This window comes from Cloeon dipterum, chromosome 1 (genome assembly GCF_949628265.1).
Source record: "Cloeon dipterum chromosome 1, ieCloDipt1.1, whole genome shotgun sequence".
NCBI classification, from domain to species: Eukaryota; Metazoa; Arthropoda; class Insecta; order Ephemeroptera; family Baetidae; genus Cloeon; species Cloeon dipterum.
In genome coordinates, this window is record NC_088786.1 from 28338882 (window position 1) to 28366401 (window position 27520).

A 27520-nucleotide genomic window follows, 5' to 3' on the forward strand; every position below is an offset into this window, starting at 1 on the left:
ATTTCTAGTGAACCACTTTTCGGTTTGAGCTGGAAATAATTGAACTTTCTTAATGAGTCTCAATTCAGAAAGTATAGCGGAGAAAGGCAAAGCGCCTCAAGGTGAGAGCGAGCGACCTGAGACGCTTGCGCAGAGCAGCGCTCGCCGATTATACGCCCTGTGAGATGCGAGCAGCTGCTTAGGCGTCCAAGACCAAGGCAACTTGGTGAAGGAACAGAACAAAATGCGGTGGTTAACCCTGATGGTCTTGGGGCTGTGCACCCTGGCCGAGGGGGTGCAGATCTGGGTACCTCTTTCTCAGGGTCGCATACGTGGCGAGATCAGGATGAACCAGGCTCACGCGGGTGCAGAGGTCAGCGTCAGGGTGGCTCTGCTGCTCACTGATGGAGGTTCTGCCCAAGCACTCGACTGGCAGGTAAGGGTGGACACTCGCCGTCGCAACATCTTAAATTCGGTTCTCTCTTTGCTCTCAATTCGACGCTGGAGATGACAAGTGAGGAAATTTTAAATTTGTTTGTGCCATGGTTTTTCCAAAACTGAAAAGATATATTTGGAAATTATGCACTTAGGGATGGAGGGCACAATCTGCTTAAATTCTTTTGAATTTCTTCTCAGGGCAGTGCCTTAAGAAATTTGCTGGTTCTTAAAACAGACGAGATGAATCGTGAAATGCGAAATCTTAAGTGGGTCAAGTCGAGCATAAAAGCCTTTATTAATTATAGTATGGTCTTTGTTGTCCAGTTCACTTGCGGTCTTCGCTCCATTTCACTTTTCCTCCAATGTAGGTGGAACGTGCATTCTTTTTAAATTTCTAAATTAATGATTTTATGGGGGGAAATGGGTATCCTCAGTAGGTTTTACTAAAGATGATTTGAAATTTTCACGTGAGGAACACATTAATTTTGATGATGAAAAAATAATCGACTCCAACTGGTGTCTAATCATAAGTGGGTCCTATTGTGTGCACTTTCAAGGTACAGGTGTTTGTAGCACGCTAGTTGGAGGCGAAGAAAAACAAAAATCTCAAGTTCATCTTACGAGGATATGTCCGATTATTTTTTCATCATTAGGTTATTAATTGTTTAATTCTAACTTCCTCATTTGATAAAATTGACGCTTTTGCTGACTAATATTTTCTTTAATTTTATTGGAGCTAGAATAAAAAGGGGTAAAAAAATTTAAATTATACATATATAATATATAGTCATATGCTTTAATCTCCAGGTGCGCGAATTCCCTGTCGACTACAGAGTGGTAGATGGCGGCGAGAGGTGCTCCAACAACCGACTCGGCAAAACCCTGATCGACTTGGGCGAGCGGCTAGGCAAACTGAGCCTACCTGAGAACAGCACCGCTGAGTTCATCATTCCTGAGGGCTATTTAAACCTTTCCAAGAATGATGGTATTTGGGGAAGGTAACATAAAATTTTACAAGTTATTTTTTTTTAAACCTAACGAATAATTATTTATCAGGTCGCTTGTGATGCGAGGTGACTCTGACTTGGCATGTGCAACGCTGTTAGTAGAGGGTGAGGAACGTATTGCAGAGGCGCACTTCCGTGGCGCGCTCACCGGCTCCTTGCTTTTCCGTTGGTTTGGCGCTGACGATGGAATTGATGCAATCATTCTAAGCAAGGTGCAGCGAGTTCGCGGCAATGACACAGCAGCAGTCGTAAAAAACCACAATTGGAAAATCTTTGTCACGGATAGCGTTGAAAGTGAAGCAGACAAGTCAAGGGATGATTGCGATTCGCTCCAGATCGTCTTTGATCCTGATGATCGAGGCCCAGGTAAATTTCATACTTCATATGAGTGCAATTTAAAGAAAAATATATTTAATTTAAAATGAAATTACGAACTTGTCCAGGTCAAAGAGCGGGTGACATGGACAGCCGGCTGGGACAACTTCGGACGGGCCGGACACAGCTTCTGCGAGACGTGGCTTTGCCTGAGCTGCATGAGTCTGCTGATAATTCTGCTCGAAGTCTTTACGTCGTCGTTTACGACTGGCATCACTCTGACAGTATCCTGGCCTGTGCCCGCCTGCGTAGACTTCATACCAAGCGGGCGTTAGCAGTCGTGCAGGGTGGCGGGCTCAGAGTGACCTTGCGGCTTGAGCAGCGCTCGCCCTATGACCTCACTTACATCACCGCCGAAGACAAGAATAAGCCAGGCGTAAGGACAAATACATATTGTTAAATAATCGACATCTCTAAATATGCGCTCGCCAGGAGTGGGATGTGCAGGTGCGTGAGTTGCCAGCGCAAGGCGGCTCTCCAGAGGCCTGCTATTACTCAGGACCTCTGTACGACCCGACAGGCGTGGGACAAGGACGTAATTCAGGCGGTGGAAGTCACAGTGAATACGCCGTCGGCAGTATCTGGCTAAAGCACGGCCCCCTCGAGCGTCTCCAGGGCACTTGGGACTCTTTCCTGCCCCTTTCAGGCCCTTACAGTGTCATACACCGCTCAATTTACATCACTTATACCGATTCGGTCGCGTGTGCCACCATCAATCCCGTTAAATCCATGTCCACTGCTCAAGTCATATTCAGGTCAGTTTGAAAAGAACAAATTAAATTTATTTTATCTCTCTTCATATTTATCACGCCGCTCAATTTAATTTTTGGTGGTTTCGTCAGGTACCCTGTCGTTGGTAGAATAATACTGCGTCAGGAGCGTGACTCACCCTGGGCGGACACGTCAGTGCTAGTGGAGTACTTGGTTTACGCAGATGGCTCGCGAAATGACACAGGTTCAATCAGGTGGCGCGTCATGGAGAATCCTGCCGGCAAAGACTTTTACAACTGGACGGCTCGTTGCCTCAGCGCCGGACGTGTTTTTGACCCCAATGGCTGTGCGGACGAAAATCAGGGCGGTGCTTGTGCGATTGGGGGCGTTGGAGACCGTCATGCCCCTCTCTCTGCATCTGGGGGCAAAGAAAAAATGATCGAACGCACCAGACGCCTCTTCACAGACCTCACTCTGCCACTGACCGGACATGACAGCGTCGTAGGAAAAGCGCTCGTGCTTTCAGACGCCTTTGGTCCCAAGGCTCGAGGGGAGCGGCTGGCCTGCTCCACTATCACCTGGTTGCCGCGTGTCAAGGCTGTGGTCTTTGATTGGTTCGGGAGTGATGGAGAGGAACCGCCGGTCAAGGTATGAATGTTTTCATAGGGTTTTGTTATGTATAAAAATTTACATTGCACTTTCTCACATCTCTATCACAATAAGAATTTGCATTCATAGTTATGTAAAATTATACAGAAATTTGTTAGCCTCAACCTTTTTTACGAGCAATGACATTTGTAACCCCGCTCCATAACTCGTTTATTTACTTGTCACTTCAATGTCTCATATTTTACAATCAAGATTGCCTCTCTTGACCAAATATGTAAATAATCTCAATTTGAAGGGTCGAATCGAGATGACCCAGCAGACGCCTTACGACTTAACCAACGTGGAGGTAACCCTGAAAGGACTGGAAAAGGTCAAAGGATATCACGTGCATGTGGCCCCAGTGGAGATGCAGTTAGCGTTTCCTTGCGATGACTCGACCCTTTACGGCCATTGGAATCCGCAGAAGATCGACCCCAAGAGCAGTCCGCCGGCCGCTCAGGGCACCCCTGAGCAATACGAGATGGGCGACCTGAGTGGCAAGTGGGGCACCTTTGAAGGGCTCACGCACGCATCACTGGTTTACAACGATTCACTGCTAGACCTGAGCGGGCCGCGCAGTGTGTTGGGCCGCTCTGTAGTCATTCACAAAGAGGCGGACAACGCCAGATGGGCTTGCGCCACCGTGGAGAGAGGCTACGCGGCGTCAGAGGCGCGAGAACTGCGCGCTATTGCTTCCTTCCATCACCCTGGAGGCTTCGCTTACGGTTACATCAAATTCAGCCAACTGGTATACACAAGTTAAATTAAATTAATTAAATATTTTAAAGCAAAAATCCTTCAGAAACGAATTCCATATATTTCATAAATTTAATGTAAGCAGAAAAAATTGGGTACACAGCAATAAAATATATAAAAAAGTTGGAGAACCCAAAACAGCTTGCATGATCATTATTTTCTTTTTCTGGGTTGAACCAATTAAATATAATTTTCAAATCATAATTCTATTGTCTTGATGTCAATTGTATGTATAAATTAATTGAATGGATTAATCGGTAATTGCATCTTCAATTATTTTCTTACAGGTGCATGGTGAAGGTTCATACAGCGATACAGTCATCGAGGTCAAACTGCGTCACCCTGGCGTTAACGACCGCAACCTTACTCGCGGCCACGACTGGGCCATCTTTGTGAACCCTGTCGGCCAGGATGCCGCGGTAAAGACCCTGAATACGCGTTGCGTGGCTGGAGGCTACGTTTGGAACCCTTTCTTCATTCAACTGGCAGACCCTTTCAATGACGAGCTCTACAGGGAGCAGTGCGGCACTGACAACCCGCTCAGGTGCTATGCTGGTGACATAGGTCGGAGAGTGGGACCCATCAACCTTGGTGATCGGAGACAGGTGTGTGTTCAAGGCATATTTTATTTCGGGTTTTTGAGTTGCATTTTGTTTCCGCAGGTCTTCTCTGACATGAATCTTCCTCTGGAGGGAAAACACTCGGCTTTAGGCAAGTCTGTGGTGATTTTCACGCAGAACGGTGGCCGAGAGCGTTACGCGTGCGCCAACATTGAGCCAGACCACGACATCATCAAGTACGCTAACATAAGGAGACCTCCACGCTTCGAAGTGTCCAAATTCCTCTCCAGGGTGCGAGCCATTTTGGGAATACCTGACTGGATGCTGAACGTGGATAATCGGAAAACGCGACACTTGCACGGCAACACCTGCATCCAACTGCTTCTCCACTTCCGCGGCCCTCAGGTATGAAAAATTATTTGCATCCAAAATAACCATGGCTTGCATTGTTGAGCGCCTGCTTGGCATGCAATTGACAATGACAAAAGCCGATTCAGATTTGAGAAGATTTGCGAAAGTAGTCTGACTCGGTACTTGCATTTTAGCACCTTTCCAGCATGCGTAAATTTATTTCACGGGAAAAACGTCTAGTTTTTTTTTTACAATAAAAGATGGTAAAAGAAAGCAGCACGCCCATGTTATTTTTTCGCGATATTATTGGGATAAAGTTTTCATGAGCTGTTATCTCAACTCTAAAAGGAGAACCAATGAAAAGCAGCCCAGCCAGCGGTTTACTCAAAATTTCCAAGCCGACGAGGCCTCTAAATATATGTTATGGTAATCATGTAACATATTATTTGTTGCAGGCAAGCAGGTTAGAGCAAGACTTCAGTCGGCTTCTTAGAGTGGGCTCTCAAAAGGAGCAGTCCCTTTTCATCCCAGGGGCCTATCCTGATCCAAAGCGACCCACATCCCTCTCGTACTCGCAGTGCGGCGTTGTCGACACAAACAAGGCAAAAAGCTCAATCTTTTCAATTTCGGGTGCAATCCCGCGTGTTGCTACCCCATTTTATGTTTTCACCTCTGCCGCGATTGCGTTGAGCAGAATGCTGCTGTGATATGCCTAACATTCAAGATCCTAAGTTGTTGCGAGAGGACTAACCAAAGAATTGTGAAATTGTCGATGAGCAGTAAATGGATCGCGCGAAAGCAATTTTTGTGATGTGTAATTTATAAATCATGAATGGTCTTGTGTCTTGTGAACAAGTTATGGCTCTCTAAATCACACATTTGACTGCAAAGAAATTACTATGGAAATTTGGAATTTACTTTTATTAATAAATAACAACAATTATTAAAAAAGCGATATTTAAATGGATTTTACTTACAGAATATCACAATAAGTGTTAACTGACCATTAAGGTGCGAAATTTGAATTTAATTAATAGTGATTTTAATCAATTTAACCTCACTTGTTGAGTAAAAAGTTATCAAAAAATTATGCTTCAAACTTAATTCCCCTCAACAATTGAGTTCGTTTTGATTAGCACAATTGTATCTCAAATGCCTAGTCTCTCGGCGTTTTCATGGAGCCACTGATGGTAGAAGTTGAGCATATAGTCATCAGGTTGCACTTGTCGCCACTCATTGCGGCAAAAAATTCGGAACGAGTCGTTGCCGTATTTATCAATGCCATACAACTCATTCGGGTAGAGCCACGATTTCTTCCTGTAGTCCTCAGAGAAGCGGACAATTTGCTCAGCGCGCCGGTTGTGCAGTCCAAGTGGCCTTAGGAAGGCGGCCAACTCATCCAGGTCAGCCGCGATTGCCGCTTCAGGGTCTGGCCACTTCTCGAAAAAGAGCCACACCAGCGGACACGCCACACTGCCGCGAGTCTTGTTCAGGAAAATAGTTGCGATCAGCAGCTTCCAAGGGTCATGGTACAGTTTTTCTTGAATCAGATCATAAGGTGAACGAGGGGGAATCCACCTGGTGGCACATTAAATCAGGGTTAAGTCGAAAATGGAAGTTCTAATTTACAAGCTAAGCTAAACCGGAGATTGGAAAGCAGAGGAAACAAAAATTTACATGAAATGAATTAAGTAATTAAATACTCTGGGATTTTTTAAACTAAGAAAAATCATCATTGGCTCCAAATTGTGAGGATTTAAAAAAAATAGTTTATATCGGTTGGTCACAGAGAATTGCAATAAAATGTATTCAATCATTTTTACTTGGAAGCCTTGATAACGTCCAGGACTGATTTGACCTGCTGCTCCTTTCGGCGGCTCCCACTAAAATACTTGCTGGCAGTCACAATCGGGGTGGACTCTTTCTCAGTGCATTCAATGCCTGTTGACGAATCATCTTGTCCATGTTCCTGAGCTCGAGTTCGATGGCCTGCAGCGTCAACGTCTGCGCCTCCAGCGTCGTTCGAAGCGCCTCTGACTGCCGGCTCGTCTCCACAAAATTCACCACCTCGCTCCACCGAACACTCTGTTGCTGCTGTCCGTCTGTCAGCACGGCTTCTCCGCCTGTGAAAAAGTCGTTCTTCATTTAAAAAAATTGGACCAACGATTTTGGTTGGGGGGATCATAAGGATTTCTTACGATCTGCCTTTTTGGAAAGGTGTTATTGAGAACTGTGTAGTGCGGGTCAGTGAGTGTGTTTTTATGTTTATATTAACCTGAGGTTGTATGGCTTGCGGCCACTTGGAGAGCTGGGTCTTGAGAGCCAGCAGCGTTGGCCAGGTCCTCCAGGATCTGTTCGCAATTCGGTGGCCTGGGACGAGGAGGGAACACGGTCTTTTTCTTCAGCATGGCAAGGCCTGTTGGATGAAAAAAAAAACACCACATAAATTTAATTTATGGTTATAGCTAATGTATGTAATTTTATGCTTATTCATTATAGATATGGAAAAGTCACAGTTTTCGCCACCCCTACTTTAACATGGTATTCTCATAAGAAATAAGAACTGGCGAGATGTTTAACCCGGCAGAAAAACTGTAACTTTACCATACACATTGAAAGTCCAAATTGTAGCATTAATAAAGTAATGCGCATTTCATACCGTGATCTGCTTGTGGATTGTGGATCCGTCGTAAACACTATTTTTGTTCTGTTCAAAATCCACAGTTGTCCAACCCCAGAAACTCGCAAAAATTACTGCAGTAATCATAAAGCAAAAGAACTATCTTCAACTCGTAACAAAAACATACATGGCTATGGGCGTGTACTTTCTCCGGTCTCTAACACAAAACACACATCATCATCTGACACGTTTCAATTTGAATGGCAAAGGCGGGAAAGAGGCGTGTGTTCTTAAAATATAACTACTTACTGTACCGCCATCGTAATAAACTAATCTTTACGTGTCTATGCCGCATTTCGAACTCATTTTCACCCCCTTGAAAAACACTTTCATGCATGATATTAGCAATTTTTTATTTATAAACCCAGAGGTGCATTAATTACGCACCTTATAACGTAAGTAAGATTACATAATTTTTTATTAAAGTGGTTTAGATGACACAAAAGAATAAATAATTTATATATTATACACACAATGAGTATCATATTGTTGTTTCAATATATGTAAATTACAGATATGTAAAATGAGAAATGAGGACGCACTCTAAAATGTAATGTGTTGCGTCATGTCATTTATATATGAAGATTGCCATGCGCGTGTGCCCTAAATTGGTTTTTGTGTTATTTTCCTGTGTGATCAACTATAAGCCAGCAAGAGATTTTTCCTTTTGATATGTTTGTACTATAATGTTCCCCGCGAACGACAACGACACACACGCGCGTGTTCCCATTGCTCTCATCTAGTTCGCTGATCTTGCTGTGAGCGCTGGAAATCAGATTAAAACGGCGATGCAATCACAAAATGTGAGCCGCCTCTATGGTGAATGAATTGTGGGACTGCGATAAAAGTTTCAGTAATATTCTTTCTTTTCTTTTGGTCTGATGTCGGATTCTAAGAAATCTTGGTAATCTTTAGGAAAATCACTTCCTTATTTCTTCTACACACCCGTCCTGAATTGCGTGCATTTCATATCAGCTGTTAATGGACGAAATATAACCCTTCGTCCACGATTTCTTAAAAATATAAGGTATAGGAGTAAAAATTTATTTCATGCTAGCAAACGCAAAATCTTTAAAAATATTACAATTTAAAATATTTATTCTTATCAGTTACGGTTAGTTAAATAAGAAACAGGGTTTGGAGTGTTTTTTGTTGAATTTCTACATAATAATTTTATTTTGCATGGGCACTTGTCCAAATTGCTGTGAAAATTGTATACGTGTGGGGAAAGTGATTGATTTATGCGTTTCTTTTAGATCCTGTGGAAAGGCATTCCGACGAAAAAGGCGAGGGAAAAGCACCGTTCTCGCTCGCCTCTGACAAAAGGCACCTCTTTTTAGGGTCTGTCTCTCAGTACCACCATTGCCGCTGGCCGCTGATGCTGGCTTTCGTGGCCTGCGTGCCTCCGGGCGTACTCGTCCGCCGCTGAAAAAGGAAAATCTGAATTGAGGCGCCGCTTAAGGAACGACAGAGAGTGTGTGGGAAATAAAAGAGAGCGTGGCAGTGCAGAAACAAACTCTACAAGCAAATCAATAAGGGAAGCAACAAACAGCCACAATCAGACGCCGGCAATAAATACCGTGGGAGGCGCAGCACGCGGTGCTCTGCACATTATATTTAGTTTTTGCTTCTCGTTCTCGACTCGGTCTGCCTTTATTTCTAGCAAGAACCTCAAAATCGATCGTGTTATCGTCGTGACAGTAATTTTGTGCGAGAGAGCAAATGGCTACTGACATGTTCTAAAGTGCAAAAAGGGGTGAGATTGAAAAGTTGTACCTGCACCGATCTCAGATAAAACCCATGCGGCACGTCAGCTGCAATCGACACACAGTATAAATCAAAACATTTTACTCGTGGCTCCTGTCCTCGCAATAAGTAAAGCGATTGAGTCTCACCAGTTTTGGTTTGTCTTGGCCTGACTGGGACTGTGAGGTAGTGGAGGAGTGCGCGAGGCCCGATGACACCGTCTTGGAAGCCGGCATCAGGCACTTATTGTTGCTCGAGGCAGCGGCGGCGGCGCTGACGCTGCTTAAAATCGGCAACGATGACTTGCGTTCCATCTTTTTTGCCGTCGTTTTAGAACAATTTTCACCACCTGCCCCCATCCCCGATGGGGCCAAGTTGGACGAGGAGTCTTTCTTCTGCAGGGAATTCCTCCTAGCCTCGGCTAAAATCAGGCGGAAAAAATTAGTGCGGAACTGATTGCAAGCAATTTTGAGCATAATAAAGTCTAGTTTATTTTGTTCTACGTATTTTCATCGATTCAATAGTTCATTTTTATTTATAAAATGCAATAATAATTTTCAAATATATTTATGCAACCGGCCTAACTTTAGTGTCAAGAAATTGCCTACTTATTCCGATAAAATAAGGTTTTTTACCTGTCGAATAGCTGGCGAGAGAAGCTTGGGTGGCCGGCCTGGGTCTGCTGGCCACCTGCTTTGGCTCTGTGGCCGTCGGCCTGAGCTGGTTTTTCGAAGCGTTGCTCTGCTGCTGCGGCGTTTGGTGTTGCCTTCGAGATCTGGACGCGTGGTGACGGCTTCCGCTGGCCGCTGAAGGTGCGACGGCCAACTCGTAGAGCTTGCTGCGGTACTCGTCCACCGAAAGCATCACGTTGTCGTTCAACGGCGGCGTTACTGGATTGCACAACACGGGCTCAGAGTCGATCGCGTGGAACCTGATGCGAGCGTGTCAAGTAGAAATTATACGCTTTCTCGTGAGAAAATACAAATGTACTTTGAACCAAATTACTCTTGATCTAGACAAATGTTGAAACGAAACCAATTGTAGTGGATAATTTTTTTTAATTTTAATTTAGTTTTAATAATTTCACTTGCTTTGCAACGTAGTCGTGTTTCAGGGCCTCCGCGGCGGTCAGTCTCTTGAGCGGATTTAGAACGATCAGCTTTTTGACGAGATCGACAGCATCAGAGGGTGCCTCGCGCAGAATCTCGTCCAGGGTGGCGTGTTTGCCTGGTGGCTTCTGCGAAAACAGCTTGCTGCCGTACGTGCCGGCGAAGATCTTCATGTCTGTACCCGTGTCAAAACACTTTCCGAATTAGAAATATATAAGGGTTGCTTGAGATCCGCGGTACCTTCTTTGGTGGGTGGCGGCAACGTCTGCGAGATGAGCTGCAGCTGCTGGATGCTGCTCGGTCCAGGGAAGACAGGCTTCTCAAGCAGCATCTCGGCCAGGATACAGCCCAGGCTCCACATGTCGATGCCTTTCGTGTAACTATTAAAAAACGAGTCAGTCCTGAGAGTAAAATAGCAAAATAATAATTTCAACGCTGACTCTGAGAGAAGCAATTAAATTCTGCAGAACTTAATCCGTGTAAAAGCTTCAAAGAGTTAAAGTTGATCAATTTTCAAAATGAAAAAAAAGGGAAATTCAAGTCATACCAGGTGGAGCCGACGAGGATCTCGGGAGCCCGGTACCAGCGCGTGGCCACGTAATCCGTCAGGTCACCATGACCTACCGGCGTGTCAGACAACTGGCTCAAGGAGCGCGCCAAGCCAAAATCAGCAATTTTGCACGTGCAGTTCGTGTCAATGAGAATGTTTGACGGCTGCGGAAGATCTCGTTAAATCGACTCTTTTGGGGGGTTTTAAGGGTACCTTTTGGTCGCGGTGGATTACGTTGCCTGAATGAAGAAAGAGAGTGGCTTTGAGCAGCTGGTACATGATGTATCTTTTGTGCACGTCTTTCAGAATGTCTTTACTCAGAATTACCCTGTGCAGGTCCGTGTCTTTGATAAGAACCATTAAATTAATATTTTATTAACAGTCAAGGTTAAATAACAGTATACCCATGTATTCGAAAACGAGGTAAATATCTTTATAGTTGAGGGCCGAGTGGACGCCGAGCAGGCGGATGACGTTGGGGTGACCGGAAAATGCTTTCAGGAACATTATCTCGCGGTAAGTGCGCTGCGCGTCCGTCTGGTTGGTGAACGCGTCAAAGATTTTTTTGAGCGCCACAACTTTCTTGCTCTTTCGCTCGCAAGCCTTCCACACAATTCCATAGGCCTTCAATCACGAAAAATATTTGTTTAAAGAAATCAGGTATCCTATAAACTTCTTTTTCTAAATATCACCCTGGTTGTGGTTTCAAGTTTCAACGCAATGTAAATTTAACACGTTTGATTTTGCACGAAAGCACGCGATCGAGCGTATATAAGATTGCAGTTTAGAGTGCAAAAGTAATTGGATTGTGAATTGCATCTCATGACTAGAAGTTTTTTCCATTTACTTTCCCGTGTTTTGGCGCAAACTTTTAAGGAAAAATCGTTAAATAAAGTTTCAAAAATCTTTTTTATTTAAACTGAAGAATGAAACTTCAGTGATTATTAGGAGAAAAGTTTAACTTTTTAAAGACTTTTACTTTACAAAATGCCACATGGCCCCATTCATATTATAATTTTGTTATTTATTCATAAACAACCTCAGGTAACCTAGCACTAAATACACTTTTGTGATAGCTACAATTGAAACTTAGATTTAAAATACCAAACAAATATTTTAAAAGGTGAAATCATATCTAGATACGAAGTCCGATCATCAACTGTCCCGAAAATATTTGCGGACGTAAGAACACTCACCCCTTTGCCAATTCGTTTCTTGATTTCATACTTCTTAATAATGAAGTCGTCGAGCTCGAGGGTTTGCGGCTCTCCGCTGGTCATGTTTCTTCTCGCGAGTGTGAGAGTCGCAGCTTCCGGCCGGCAACAATGCTCCCGCGGATCACATTGTCGGGCCCAGCCAACGATCAGCTCCCAACAATCAGGATCCACGGCCTGCTGTTCTCTCCGCCGGCCACGCGATTGTTGTGCCTGCACCTGCACCCTTCAGCACTGCCAGCAGTTTTGGCACCGCCGTCGCCTAGGCAACGCGCGCCTCCACCGTCCACCGGCACTCGGCCGCAGCCACCCCCACCCCAAATCCACCCCTGGCAGAAAACTTTTTATTTGGCCAGATAGTGGCAGAATTAGGTGCATTCTCACACGCCCGACCGTTTGATCAAACATCCGGCAAAACCATGACGACATGATGAGCGAGAAGCCAGACGAAGCCACATGCTTGTGGTCCCTTATTTTTTCGCACCTATATGTACGTGCAACTGCACTTTCGTGTTTTGCTGGAATTGGCTTGGTCGGAAGGTCGAAATGAAAGTAGCTTGCGTTCGTGTCTGCTATAGTCAGGGGTGGCGACACACACCGCTTTTTATTGAGTGCGCTACATGGGTGTAACAGAGAAATACTGCGCCGCAACAAACAGATCATGATCACCAGCAAAATAAAAGTTACAATAATTATGTACATTTTTACATATACAAATAAGAGAAAAACTAGAGCAGATGCGATAACAAATAAAAACAGTCACGTTTTTTTGCTTATTAGTGTTAATGCAACATAAAAAATAGCGCAGTAACTATTTCAGATTTCTGAGGGTGTGTATATTTTAACGTGAGACATTAGAAAATAATAATTTTCCAAGACTTGATCTTCTCCTCCGGTTATATTAAATTTGAGTTCATGATTTTTTCCACAACCTGCGAAATTGAAATTAAGTAACAAATCCAGTTCACGTGCGCAAACTCCTTTACAAAGGAGAGGTACGAGAAGTAAAATGAGCAGAGTTGGAAATTCTAAGCATGATGCGGTGACACAGAAATTTTACTTAATAACATCCTTAAAATGAGTCTTGTTTTTATCCTAAAATTACTGTCAGGGCTGCAAATGCTGATACTGATAGGGTGTCATTACACTATACAGTGAGAAACACTGACTGCGAAAGGGAAACGGGGACTTTTTAAAAATGCTTCTTTAAAACACATTCAGCTTACCTAGGGCGGAATTTACCATACAATCTCTCTTCCCCTAGGCAAAGTTTTAAAATTTTGACTCAAGCAGCTTGAGAGAGATTAAAAGCCTCGTAACTATGCTTTCACTGAATTAATTGTAAGTACCATTTTCCTTGACGAGGAATACAGTTTTAAAACACTTTAAAAACGTCCTGTTTTTAGCTTGGTTGATAAAAACATCCTAGGAATCCGACTTGCGTAGGTTAAATTTGGAGTGTTTTTCATTGAACTCGGCATTTCAGTATTAGCCATTATGGGAATGTGGTCAGAACAACTTTCATTACTATCGATGTACATCAATCAGGATGAAAAGAAACAAAGCCTAGAAAAGTGGAATGAATATATCCGGGGTAGTCTACGCTCTGCTTGGACATCAGGAACAACAACTGAGTGAAAGGGAAAAAACTACACCTTCCTGTTAATATTCTTCTAATTCCACCCACAATCTACTTTCACTGGTCTCTCAGCTCTTTTTAGATTAAGATTTCGACTAAGATTACATTTTGTTGCAACTTTTAAATAATTTTGCTTGCACTTCATCACGAGAGTATCACACGGCAGTTTATACACTGCACGCTGCAGCAATTACATGATTTTTTCTGTTCCAAAGAGCGCGTGTCAGCATTAGTGAATGAGTAAGTGACTAGATGTCTCAGGACTCCACCTGCTGCCTTCACCTCTTCTTCCGGTTCCCTTGGCCGCTTTCCGTTTTTTGTCAAATTAGCTGGCAGTGGGTTGTCTGAGCAATGGAACTGCTAGCCTGCAGCCCCCATTACGGTCACCGTAGAGGAAGCGACGAGATCGGGCAGGGGCGGCACCAGCAGGATGAATTTATTGGACTCTGTGAACAGTAATATTTTCACTGTTATTTGGGTTATAAGTTTCAGTAACTAGTTATCCTTTTTCATCATTAGATGTAAATTTTTATGCATTATTTATGACTTGTTAAATTTATTGAACAATTTAATAGATATAAGATTTAAAAATGAAAAAAACAAACACCCAAGATATTACAAGAGAAAATCTTATTTATAATACTGCGTTTTAAAAACTCTCTTTATGGTGAATTTAACTAAAAAATTTTTACAAAATTTTAATAAAGAATCTGAGCCTCTTAGCAAATCTAAATTTTTAAATTGGTTACCCTTTCACATCACAGTCAATATTAATACTAAAATATTCGGTTAGTTATGACGATTGGTTTCATTGTCGACATGAAATTTGTTCATTTTTCTCAGAAAACATTACAGGCATTGAACGTGGTGTAATAAAACTCTAGCAATGTCTCACCTTGGTCTTGTCGCGGGCTTGTTGGCGAACGAGAGGTTACAGAAAGGCGTCAGCTGAGAGCCGCCTTGCGACAGTTGCACAGCCACTTGATGATGCGTGCGTTGCGCTCCACGATGGATGGCTGCTCACCCATCTTGCCACCTCCAGGGCCAACGGCCACTTCCTCCTCAACAGAAGATGAAGCAAAGGCCCCCGTTCCACCACCAGGCCAAGAATCCACCGAGCTGACTGATCCAAAGAAGATGGACGACTCTTGCGAGCTGCGGCGCGTCAAGTTCCGGAAAACGTGTTCCTCCAGGCCCAGATTCTCAAAAAAGTGCTCCACCTGAGAAAAGAAGAATTAAATACATGATTAAAATTAACAACGAATGCTAGATAGTATTCATGCCAGGAAAATACTCTTTGACAAATTTTCAAAAATACTTGAGGTTATAACGACTGATACATTGCAAGTAAAGAGGACTGCTGGTGTAACAATAAAAAAATTCAGCTTCATGAGCATTAAATTTTAAAAAATATGTAGCAGTAAAGAATTTCTAGAGAATTAAGTAAAATACAAACCTCGACAGTGGTCTTCAATGGTTGATCGTCGAGCTCCGTTCTTGGGATAGGGGCGAGGAAGGCCGCCGACCGCGAGTATCTGTGGCTGATGTCCGATTTGGAGCGGAGGACAGGCCGCGGACGGCGCGATAGCGAGTCGTCTGTGTCGGGTGAAAGAAGCTCATCGCGCTCACCCTCGTCCTCTTCCTGCTGCTCGCGGCCGTTGACCTGGGAAATGGCCTCAGCGCGCGACGAAGAGGCAGAGGACCGTGCCCGGCTCTCACAGCATTTGCAGCTGCTTGGCGACCGGCTGACGTAGTCGCTTGTCGCCCTGCTACCCGCGTAGTAACACCTGAAAAGTACACCAATGAACCTTCCATGATAATGAACTAGGATCAGGGCCGCATTTAACAGCAAAATTCATGAATCATCATATTTATCTTTGGTCGCTGCTACGGGTAGAAAACGGATATATTCGTAATATGTAACATCATGACAAGACAAACCGAGTATTTACTTGGAAAATGAATTAAAACTATTGTTTAATAAAAAATACTAATGTTTTTTTTTATTTTGTTGACGTACCTCTTGCTACTAGATCCAGTGCTGGCATTGTCGTCAGGCGTGCTGCCAACAGCGGCGCCAGGGCTGAGGTCTGGCAGCGACTTGTGCGTGGCCGCTGGGCTGAGGAAACAGTGTCCTGCTGCCGATGGCGTCGAGTGCCGGCTGCTCACCGGAAACCCTTTCTCGCCACCCACCTGCAACCATACCATACCGTTGAGAGGTCACGTACACAACACAGGCATTAAACTTTGCTTTCGGTTCATAAAAAGGTCAACAATCGATTAACCGTCCTTGATTAAAGCGTTTGATCTTTTAAAACGAAGGGCAGGTGGTGCAAATCTTTTGTGACACAGACCTTGCCATTTCTAATCATCAATCTCCTTGAGTTGGTATTTAAACCTCTAGTTGAAAAGGGTAACAAACAAAATCATTCGGCCAACGAAGAAAAATGTTTACTGGCGTGATTAAAAACCAGATTAAAGATTAAATTCAAATTTTACTAGTTCGCGTAAGAAATTAAATAATGATACCTCGACCAATTAAGACTGATGTATAAAATAATGTTTGTGAACCCGGTATTTTAAAATTTAATTAAATTAAGCAGAGATATGATTGACAAACCAGTGTTACATGTTACATTTGATTCTGTTATTTGTATCTCTGTACAATTTATTTATTTATTTTACTCCTGACCGTACAAGCAAAAAATCCAGTTCCAATTTGTTATTTAATGTCATACAAATGTACTGGGACGCATTATGTGCAATTTAAAGATAAATTCCATTCCAACTATACCGATTTTGATTCAAAGGCGGAGGAATCATCGTCCTGCAGCCAGATTTCGTCTTCGTCATCGTCGTGAGAGTGTCGGCTGCGGAGGAGACTGCTGGTGGGGTGGTCATCTTCGCTCAACCTTCGGTACGTGTTGTCACGGTCCAGCGACGGCTGCGACAACAGCTGCCGCAGTCGCATCTGCACGTCTGGCCCGTTGGCTACTGGCCTTCGACCGCCTGTCAGCACCAGCGTGCGTGCCCTCGGCCGTCCAGGCGCGATCCGCGGTGACTTGGGCGGCAGCGGGGGTGGCGACTGGGAACAAGAACGTTCCGGCAGCCTTGGCGGCGTGTTCTCCAAAAATGCAGCCTGCAACCATGTTGACACAGTTTAATTTCTTACAAAGTGAGAGTGATTGAAATTTTTTGTTTACCAAACAACAACTAAAAAATCATTTTGGTGGATGTTATGAACGGTAAAAAAATATTGACACTTGTCCATATATGCGTCACGTGAATGGTGCCACAAAGAGTGCATTATGTTTATTTTCTCACCTTGTCGAGGGAGACGGTGCGTTGATGGTGCTGATGACTGGCTTTTTGTCTCGGGGGCAGGGGCGCAGAGCGAAGGTGACCACCGTGCACGCCAGCACGTAACACCTGCTTGGCGTCGAGCACGTGCTCCGACTTAACATAGTACGCCTTCGACTCCTGAAGCAGCTCCACGGCACTCTTCCGTTTGTTGCTTCCGCAGTTGGTATTGTTGTTGTTGTTGCTGTTGACGAGGTTGTTGTTGCCCAACCCGTTGCTCAACACTGACACACCAAAAAAGGAATAATCAAATATATGTATTTTACCTTTGACGTTACAGAAGAGTCAAAGGTGCTGCCAAGCAGCCCATTCGGGATTCTGTGATAAGGATAGTTTATTTCAACCGCTGTGAAAGGGAAACATTTTATCCTAATGTGACATACATTAAGTCAAGGGTCTGCCTCCGGAGGAATGAATACAGGTTAGGAGATTTCTCACTTCCCAATTAAGTTGCTCAATGCAGAGCCGATAGGAAAGGGTTAGAATTTCACCATTATGTACTCAATAAATTCAGATTTTTAAAAACAAAAATATACTCATTGCATCAGAACGTTACAAATCCATGCAAACTAGAGGTGAGTTATCGGAAGGTGCTTTTTCAATTACCAATAATGGTCAGTTACAATTTTCGGATACTAAACGCGTGACAACGTTTATGTATAATTAACGAAAAAATATTGTCTCACCTGCATTGTTGGCACTGATCGGCCTGTGGTGTTGCGGGTGTTTGGCCTGTGGCAGTTGCGACGGCCGCCGCACCTCAGGCCAAATAAAATGCTTGGGAGGCGACTTGGCGCCCGCAGCGAACTGCGGCGGCGGCGAAACCATGATGAGATTCGACTGCGCCGCCGACAAAGGCGAGCAGCACACAGGCGGCGACAGGCGTCGCAGCATGCCGCCGGCGCCGCCCAGCTCCACATCGGATAGAACGCCCGCCGCTCGCCATTCCCTGTGGGACAACAAACAAATAATCCAATTAGCCAAAAGTGTGCCGACAAATGGAAATGGGCAAAAGGGGTTCGACGACCTGTGCAACCGGACAGATGCAAAACGCAGCTTCCTGTCGCGTGCAGGAGCTGTTTTGGTGCTTCCTCTCTCACCACAGGTTAACGCGTTTATTTCCGCCAGAGCTGATTTTGAGATTTGTAAACGATTGATTGCGTGGTCGGTGGTGCCACAATTGTACTACAGTACACGTCTGAATTAATGTGAACTGACAACAAACATCACATTTATCTCGCTGCACAAGACAACATGTTTTTCGATAATTTCGACACATATTTCCTCGACTTGTGTTGCAACCCAGCTAGCGAGCTTGAAAGGAGGCCAAAAGCCCCGGCCACGGTGACCCAGTGCCCCGCCAAGGGTGGCGAATGGGGATGATCTCCCTCTCTTTACGTATCTCGTTGTGTTCAGCTGGCGCCGGGAAAGCAGACATGCCTCCGCGCAAGTTTTCGCACGTGAATTACCGTGTGTCGTTTCCACTCGAGTGGGCACAAACAAGAATGCGAAAACTCTTTTCCACGAGGCTCGGGTTCATCATCCCAGCCTGCTTTTTTCTTTCTCTCTCCTCTCGCAGCTAGCTCATCTCAATGGGAAAAGACAGCCGCGGTGGGTCTGCTAGCCAGAGAAGCTAATTTCATGCTCTGGACAAGAGATGAAATTCGCTTATAATGCTTTCTGGTTGCGAAATCGTCACAAATATAAAACTCGGATATTTTGGACAAGAGGGGCTTAACTAGGAGATCAGCGTTTGTCGCTTTACACAAAACTATAGAATTAAATAAGTTAGTTTTCGTTCCCAAAATAATAATAGAAATAGAAAGACGTCGCTGGATGAGTTCTCATCATTCAACACCTCTCTAACAGGAAACACAAATTGAGCTGTCCCCCGAAACGAAAGACATTCACCTCGTAATTATTTTTTTATTGCGCAAATAAACGTGAAAAGTGGGGAAAATTGAAAATCATCGATTGCTGCGAGCATTCAATCGTGAAATCTATTAGCATCAAGTTTGCCGTCATCTACGTACTACGTGCACACGTATAGTAGGCAAGGCGAGGCAAGGGGCTTCAAGTCGTGCCTCCGCCCATCCCAATCGATAAAACACGAGCCTCCCCTCACCCTCTTCCGCCCCGCAACCCCAGCCAGGCGTCGCCCTCTCGCACTCCCTACTCACTCTCGCGGCGGAGGAAAAGCGAAAGCGGAAAGTGGCACACGCGGCACGCAAACTGAATCTTTCTCTCCCTATGGCACCCTCGCTCGACCTTTGATGTGCCGATTTGGCCCTTTCATGTTCATCTCTCGGCCAATTGTTACGTCTCCGGCGGGACTGACCATAACCGCCAACGTAACAGCATTTCGCAGACTTCACTGTCACCTTGTAATATGAGATGAAAAAGTTTGCTGGCGATTGCGAAAGTCACGACGGTTTTATCACCGCGCAAACGCCATATCAGCTGCGGATCGCCAAAAACAATGCTTCACAAAATTGCTTGTTAGATTAGATCCCTGCAATTCCTGTTCTTGGAGCGAAATTACTCGAAATTCGTTACGTATAATCCTCTCGTGACATTAACATCGATTTTAAAATAAAACAATATAAATTCAAGAGATAGAATTTTACGAAGGGAGCATAGCATCCAAAACATATAAATAAACTATCATATTGCCATTTAAAAACTCTCAATGAAAAAATTAACATTATCGGCATTTTGCAGAGTTTTTATTGTATCATATGTCAGCGTCGGGAAAATGAGCAGTTCCGATATAATAAAGTGAATCTCATTAGGTTAGAAATAAAAATGTGCGTTTGTAAAACTCTTGACCAAATTAGAGAACAACTAAATTATTAATAATGAACTATATCACGGCATCATGCATGGGGCAAGAAGTGAATAGACGCTTGAATTGCAAAATAAATCGATCAAGCAAAGTTGGGATGAAATCGGTGGCCACGTTTGCAACACAGAGCGAAAGTGCTGGGAACCGTGATTGGATCACAATCAGCGTCTCTTTGAATGGGCTTTGCGCGCACCGTGTCTAATTCAGCCGCCGGTTGTTGTACCCTGAACGAAGTTTGTACCTGAGTGCGGCGGCAGGAAGTGCTGGTGCATGGCGCCTCGGCAGCCCAGGGCCCCGTCTGAGCTTTTCAAACCTCCACATCGTCAAAGGCGACCGCACCACCGCACCGCGAGACGAAGAGTGAACAGACCGATGATTAGCTGCGTCTCTTGCATTTTCCGATTGTTTTCCGTCCATTCAGCGCAATTTCACTGCTCACTCAGCACGGTCGGGCAGTGCACACAAAAAGCAGCCAATAAGCAAAAGGAAGAATACGCACACCAGCCGACCGACACCTGCTGCCTAATTGAAAAATAAATTGACAACTGCTCCGTTGCTCGTTTGTACTAAATCCGTTAACACTTTAGCTGGCAAGGATTTCAATGATCTTTGTCAGGAGCTACTTCATGCACCTCTGAGTTAAAAATTGAATACTTTTCATGCAACGGTGGCAATCGACGGATTGTCCACAATTAAAATGGTGTTCACTTCACTAGTTTGTTGAGTAATATTAAGCGTGAGTATAAAACGAAAATTGAAAATTTGGGAGGTCTCTTCCGAAAATCTGATAAATATTTCATAATAAAATCATAGCGTATAAATCTACATTACTCAATTTCAGCTACTCATCTCTCTATAAAACGGGTCTACAAGAATGAAATTTACCTGCAGTTCAACAAATTGACATTAATTTCACCAAATCACAAAAGAGACTGAGGTCGAAACGCTCGCCGAATCGCGACAGCCTTGCAAAATCTGAGTGACACATTTATATTGTTCCCTCGAATTTGTGTCATTTCTAGGTTTCTACGCGAAAAGATTATCGCTCGTCACGTGGAATGAAGAAACAGTTGGAATTCTAATGTGTGCTTTGGCAGGCTGGAATTTTGAATTGCGGCTCTCACAGCATCCTGTTCTCCTCGTTTGCGAGACAGGAAAACCAAAATAAAAGCAGGTTCGCAGTTTCGAGTCAACGATTTCGCGTTTATTGTTTCCTCACCGCGATTTGTATTAATTGTTCACCACGCGAGTCCAATTAGCCTCTTTCCACGTTTTCAAATATACTATACTAACACGCGCACAATAATCTAACACTTCTTGCCTTAATGTTAAATTCAATTTTAAAATAAATATTATGCTCCGCAATTTTAGCAACAGTGAGATCAATTTCTGTCAATCAATTCAGTTGTATTTCTCCAAACAAATTTTTATTTTTTAAATGTTAAAAAAATCTTCCTAAACGTAATTTGCGTTAATTTTTTAATTTTATAATAAATCTACAGTGATTTTTTTATATGTATGATAAATATTTTTTGGCAGATTTCTTTGGAGGAAAAATGAAAAATACACCCGATTTTATGAATTGCAGATTAAATTTAAGAACATGTTTAATACAAAGTTCTGCAAGTTATGTACGCTGTTCTTGCTTTGCATTTATTCTAATGATGAATTTATTGTATGAACGCAGAGAGGAAAAAATAAACAAAAAGCGTCTTTAACAGCTTAATAGAGGGATTAAATTAAGAGAGCCAGATTAGATAAGACTCTTTTCGACGCAGCCAAGGAAGATTTTATTATATTTGTCAGTGGGTCGGATATAATAAATTATAAGTGGTTAGGCAGGCACACATAATTACTCGCAAAGAACAATTGGTTTAATTGCCTAGCGAGCGCAGCCCACTTTTCGCTCGGCAGCCCATTTTTTCGTTAACGGAGCAAAGGCTAGGAATTTGATTGCTAGGTGATATTATTTTTGCTGTGTACCTTTTCTTGGCGCGAGATGCGTGACAAATTCTGTGAAACGCACGACTGACGACGACGCGTGACCGTAAGAGACAAAAAATCATGCAAAGAAAGAGAAAAGGGGCAATTTGCGTGAAACTCGTCACTTGTTTAGGGGACGCGAAAATGCAGTCAGCTGCAAAATTGCAGAACTAGGCGACCAGCCTCTGATCCGTGAAAATAAAAACAGATAAATTTCGCAACGGACTGCAATTAAATTCGAAAAATTATGTCGAGCGAAGCAAATCTACTTTCAAAACAATGAAGCGAGCCTTCTGACAATGACTGAATTTACACTCAGCATTTGTTTGTCTTTAAAGTGCAATTTGTTGAAACAGCTCAACGACAATAATTTTTGATGACTTAGATTTTGGGCGTGACAGTATTGCGCAAAGATTCAGATGAAAAGCTTTTTGAACTGCTCTCGCATGACTCATGGCTTATCTTAAGAGGTGAATTAATTTTGAATTAAAAATAGTCGTTATTGTACATTGAAAGTGGCAAATAGCATTGAAATGAAATTTTGTAATGAGTTTTACTGGTCGGGCGGGTTTTGCTTTGTTGCTATCGTCCCATCGGTGCAAAATCCTATACAAGTTGAGCATGTGCTGGCTCTATGGCCCCTTTGGTAAATAGGTGAAAACACAATTGTGGCTCAAAAATGTTGACTGGTAAAAAACGAAATGTGAGAGAGGATCGGTCGTGCGCGGAGTCAAGCAGTGTCGGAAACAATGGCCCGTGTGCGTCCGCACCTGGCCGCCGCCTGCAGAAGGAAAATGACATATTTGGCAAAAGCACAGTTATTGATGCTCGCCGCCCGCTCATGAGTAGGAGAAAGTGCTTTTCGCTCTAGCTCTTCCTCCATCCCGTAACGAATTTCGCGTTTGCTCCAAACTCTACTACTTGTTAGTTAAGTTTACAATGCTTGCAAGCCGAGGAGAATCAGATTAAGTGTGCCAAAATTAGTGTGAAGAGGCAGCAAATAAATCAGAATAAGAGATAGGAAGGCCGGAGAATGTTGTTTTGTGTGCAAATCAGTGGGAAGTTTCACACGCCGTTTAATTCTACTGCGAAAATATTCGTGTTTATCTGCAAACGCCAAACAGTCGGCTCTAGAGTGTCAAATGCTGGTCCCTGATTGTTCCGAAGGTCGCATTATTTACCGAAGTGCAAGAAGCGAGAGTTGTGGCGGTTGGTGCGGCGGGTGAGAAAATAAGAAAAAACAAAAAGCAAAGAAGGAGCCGTTGAATCGGAGTTCAGCGTTGCGGGTGAGGCGCGTCCTCTGTTCTTTTGAGACGAATGTCTGCTCAGACGGTCTGGCGTCAGATTAAAAAGTGCCGAACGCGAGAAGCCCCGCCAGATCCGAGAGGGCGAGAAAAGCGACGGAAAACAAAGAGCCCGGCATTGAGCTCAAGACACACGACCCCGTAAGGACGCCCCGTCCCCCTGGCCGCCTCTGCATCTCTTTCATCGCACGCAGACGGACGGAAAAGCAAAAAAGAAGAGTGTTTAGAGGCAAAAAATGAATGAATGGGCTGCCTCCATTAGGGCTCCAAATGATCTGACTGAAGCGTAATTCACCCTGAAGACGTAAAAACCGTCTCGCCCTGACGCAAGAATATCAAAATGTTTCTTTCACTTTTGTCATTTCACCCCCTTGATTTTCGAGGGCATTAATTATAATAAATAGACTGAGTTTGCGTCAGGTGGCAGTTACACCAGTAAGGGAAATCCTGGCAAATAAAGGTGCACCCTGATTCTCTCCCGTTGACACCTATGTACGTAACATAAAAGCAACCTGCGAGACGGGGGGATGGAGTGAGTTACCTGCTGCTTCGCGGGGCGTCGAGGTGGTGGTGGGCCGCTGGGGGCGAGGGCGGCGGCGGAATGCTGTGCAGAAACACCGCCAGCGTCCCTGATCCTCAGGTCCACACCTGCATGCCCAGCACACTGTGTCCCGGACAGGACGCGCGCGCGCCGGCCGTTTAGCTCATCCTAGATAACAGCTGGCTCGACGGCCGACTCGGCGCTTCGGCCCGACCAACAAACACTCGCCACTGCTCTCGTCTGTCGGCCCGCCAGGCAGCCAGCTTTTCGTCTTCTTTGCTCGCTGTTCGCTCTCGTCTCGCCCGCACGTCCTCGTTGGCCTGCCCGTGCCTCTGCCTGCTGTTCTGTTCGACGACCGACTCCCCTCCCTCCCCTCACGGTCCCCACCCTTGGAGGCGCCCCACCCCCGCCAGCCTCTCGCATCTTCTCTCTTCTCACACCTCGCAGCTCCATCTGACCCGGCGGCGCCGACTCACCTGTCTGCCCTGAATGGATAATATCAATGCATTGAAGCAGGTGAAGGCGCAAAATTAAAAGTATCCGGGAGAGTTTAATTGAGTTCGGTGTTAATATTACGGTTGAAGATTTCTTTCTGTATTAACTGATCCAGTTTCAGCAGTGTGAGCATATAATTGACGAGATAAAATTTAATTTAAAACTGGTTGGGAAAACAATTTCATACTTATATATTGATTCTATAATCTGCTCTTCATAGGAAAGTGACCTAAACTTTCAGGGCAGGTATACCGGAAGAGATCAGCATGCAATTAAAAATAAATTTTCGGTTAATATATTGACCAATATGAAAGTCTTTTAGGACCCTTTTGAAATGTAGATTACATTGTCTAGAAACATTTTTAATTAGGTTGTAATTTTCGTTGAATTCACGAGTGAAAATATAAAGGTAAAAATTTTGATGTTTTTTTAATGAATATGACCATTTCCATTTACAATTGCGTCTCATTTTTAAATTTTACTGAGTATAATTATAGCTGGAAATTTAAATTTAAAACAAATTGTAATCATAGTTATAATTCCACTGTCCCATCCATATTCCAGATTTTTTCTGTTTATGTTTTTCTTGCGGTCTATCGTTTCATTTAAGAATTAAGGGACCGATTATTTAATTATTTTTATTAATTAGTTTTGCATGTGAAAATGAATTTTAACGTCCACTACTTTTAAACGATAATTCTGCAACTGTTACGATCTGTAGAGAAAAAAAATTAATATCTAAATAGTTTATTTGCTCAATTTAAAAATCTTAATGCTTGGACAAGTGATTTTAATTGCATTGAACTGATGTTTTTTGCAGAACAAATATGTTTAGTAATATTTTTCAACTCAAAGAAAAGCAAATAATAGTTATTACAACTATTCGAAATAGGAAAATATGCAAATTTATTATTCCAGCTCTCAATCAGTTTTCCATCTTTGCGAATAATATGAATCTGATTCAACCGTGATCGCACTTCCCCTCTGCCGGTGCTGCGAGCACGCTCTCCTCCCGACGATGGATGCTGGAGAACTAGGACATATAAGCTGCTGCCTGACAAAACATGCACCTTTTTACATAAGAGAGCGCTTTTTCGCTGGCAGAGGCTACATGGAAGAAGCACCCATTCCGCTTTGTACGCTGTAAAATAGCTGAGAGCTGCGCGAGCGTGGGCTACTTTTGCCTGGCCGGCGCTTTTATGTAATCCACGCGCGCGCTCGCCCTCTCACATCCTATGTACTTTTTGCGAGCACAATACACACACACACAACGTATTACAATCAGATATAATTCGAGAGCATGGTCGGCGGTGCAACAAAAGGACCTGCTCTCGCGATCGCAGCTTATTAAGGCCGCCTATCGATAATACACGATGGGAACTAAGAAAACACAAATAAACAGGCAGCATCTTCTCTTGTTGAGCCACAACGTCCATATGCTTGCGATGGGAACCTTCCGAAAGATATATGGACCACTTTCAGGTTGCTGATTAACCCATTCGAATGATTAACCCATTCGAATTGCTCTAATGAATGGGAAAACTATGAGGTTGATAAACTTATTTAAGCCTCTAAGGATAAGGTGATTTTAACTTTCCCATAATTTTTATCTGAAAAATCCAAGTAAAACTTATGCTCGACGGTTTAGGAATTATGCAAATTCTTCAGGTGTTTTTTGTTTTAAAAATAAAAATAAATTGTTTCCGTAGATCATTCGAGATTCCGTTTTCAATTTTTATTGAAACAAATTGATTTGGTGTTTAGCAAAAATTGAAAGCCATGTTGTGGTTTTGTGCAATCCAATGCTCTCGTTCTCAGATCTTTACTGCTATCTCTAGCTGACCATGATTTGATTCATTAGGATTGGAAACGATTCTGATAGGAATCTCGGCGCAAATTGTGGTAGCCCCTCTTGCGTCTCTAAACTCCAGTAGAGTATGGAACTAAAATGAATAAGGTGGTAAGATAAGAATCACATTGAAGATGAATAACGAATAACACTCACCAGACGGATTTCAGGGTCTAGGAAGAACGAGTACTCGTGCCGGGCCCTAGTGCCTGCCAAGATAGGACACTTGTTAAGGGTGAACTCTCACATCCATCCATCTGATTGGTGTTTCAGATAATTGGGATAATGCCTACTATGTAGGTGGTGATTTCTGGTTTCAGCACGGTTATGTTTTTATCTATGAAACACGACACAATAATTTAGATGAACATTTTTGTTCGCTTTGAGGAAATCGTCTGGCATTTCAATTCATAATAAAAAAATGACTTTGTGACGAATTTTCAGGAAATTTAGATGAATGTTTTAGATCTTAAACACAACCTTAAAAACAATCCTATCACTATTATATGTACTAAAATATCCAAAGATATATGAATTTAAAAACGTCATCAAATTAAAATTAATTGAACTAAATACGGTTATAGTTTCGGGCTAGAGTGTATGTTGAAAATTATTATATTTAATTTTTTGTTCCATAAGATTGAAAGAAACGTTTAGAAAATTTTTTAATATTGCTACTCACCGTAAATAAAATCCACAATGCCAGAGATGTTTGTGCCCCTGACAAGGGTGCAGGGTAAATTTTCGCAGTTACTCAGTGTGGTGCTCAAAGGAGGTGTTCCAACCTCTTTAAAAATAAAATTAGCAAGCTTATAAACCTTGAAAAAACACTTACTGACGAACCAGGCTGTACATTCCATGAAATTGGTGGCAGACGAAATGCTGAGAGGAGCGCCAGGAACCAAACGGCTGCAACAGTATCGGACGTTGTCATCGTTGAGCTTTGTCAAAAACTGACACTTTCTGTTGAGAGCTCCTACGCTCTTATATCCCAATATTTTTATAGAAAATGTTTTTATAGAAAATATTGACATTTTTGGCGTCATCTAATTTACTGTGCCTAAATGTGCGATTTCTGCGTGAAAATTGTGTTTTCAATTTTATCTCGTTTGCTTGTATAACTAACAAAGAGCTATGGCAAATTTGTCAAGCAAAGTGACCTGTGCTCTATATGATTAAGGAGTATGTTATCGTTTCTTAGAAAATAATTAAGCATTAATTGTTATTTTCATTTGCTCTTCTCCAAAGTCAAAGTACAAAATCGGTACTAATAGTAAAAGACAAATAATAAAAGAATAATGAAAGGTGAATAGAAAGAGTGGAGTTGCTATATGATGCACCATCAGTACTTACAGTATGACCACTTATATTTTGAGACTC

General features: G+C 43.2%; 4 protein-coding genes across 7 annotated transcripts; 1 reads left to right on the plus strand and 3 right to left on the minus strand.

The window, feature by feature from the left end:
• The first annotated feature begins 36 nt into the window (after positions 1-36).
• Positions 37-5780, plus strand: Rsod (Related to Sod). Its single transcript, XM_065496978.1, has 10 exons — positions 37-415; positions 1225-1415; positions 1474-1790; positions 1868-2175; positions 2232-2554; positions 2642-3158; positions 3415-3906; positions 4202-4519; positions 4577-4879; positions 5281-5780. Exons 1-10 carry the CDS (start codon positions 224-226, stop codon positions 5530-5532), a joined length of 3213 nt encoding a protein of 1070 aa, XP_065353050.1. The 5' UTR covers positions 37-223; the 3' UTR covers positions 5533-5780.
• On the minus strand, positions 5728-7765 carry LOC135946450 (methyl-CpG-binding domain protein 4-like). The gene is made up of 4 exons (XM_065494704.1): positions 7755-7765; positions 7101-7241; positions 6649-6948; positions 5728-6403 (listed from the first exon to the last, which is right to left on the minus strand). The coding sequence occupies exons 1-4, from the start codon at positions 7763-7765 to the stop codon at positions 5974-5976; spliced, it is 882 nt and encodes a 293-aa protein (XP_065350776.1). The 3' UTR covers positions 5728-5973.
• Positions 7766-8634: 869 nt separating this feature from the next.
• Erk7 (Extracellularly regulated kinase 7) lies at positions 8635-12364 on the minus strand. 2 transcript variants are annotated; one of them, XM_065481110.1, is made up of 10 exons: positions 12107-12364; positions 11315-11534; positions 11124-11254; positions 10908-11074; positions 10601-10740; positions 10343-10535; positions 9887-10182; positions 9401-9672; positions 9282-9319; positions 8635-8930 (listed from the first exon to the last, which is right to left on the minus strand). In XM_065481110.1, exons 1-9 carry the CDS (start codon positions 12188-12190, stop codon positions 9293-9295), a joined length of 1530 nt encoding a protein of 509 aa, XP_065337182.1. In that variant the 5' UTR covers positions 12191-12364; the 3' UTR covers positions 8635-8930; positions 9282-9292. The 2 variants fall into 2 exon arrangements, with proteins under 2 accessions (XP_065337182.1, XP_065337173.1); XM_065481101.1 differs by lacking the exon at positions 9282-9319 and having other exon boundaries at positions 8636-8930; positions 12107-12363.
• Positions 12365-12686: 322 nt separating this feature from the next.
• LOC135937814 (uncharacterized) lies at positions 12687-24124 on the minus strand. Of its 3 annotated transcripts, none has more exons than XM_065481079.1 (8): positions 23797-24124; positions 17810-18072; positions 17088-17347; positions 16558-16902; positions 15784-15956; positions 15220-15550; positions 14659-14983; positions 12687-14209 (listed from the first exon to the last, which is right to left on the minus strand). In XM_065481079.1, exons 2-7 carry the CDS (start codon positions 18015-18017, stop codon positions 14708-14710), a joined length of 1593 nt encoding a protein of 530 aa, XP_065337151.1. In that variant the 5' UTR covers positions 18018-18072; positions 23797-24124; the 3' UTR covers positions 12687-14209; positions 14659-14707. The 3 variants fall into 3 exon arrangements, with proteins under 3 accessions (XP_065337151.1, XP_065337144.1, XP_065337160.1); XM_065481072.1 differs by lacking the exon at positions 23797-24124 and adding an exon at positions 20210-20481; XM_065481088.1 differs by lacking the exon at positions 23797-24124 and adding an exon at positions 18151-18307.
• Positions 24125-27520: the final 3396 nt, after the last annotated feature.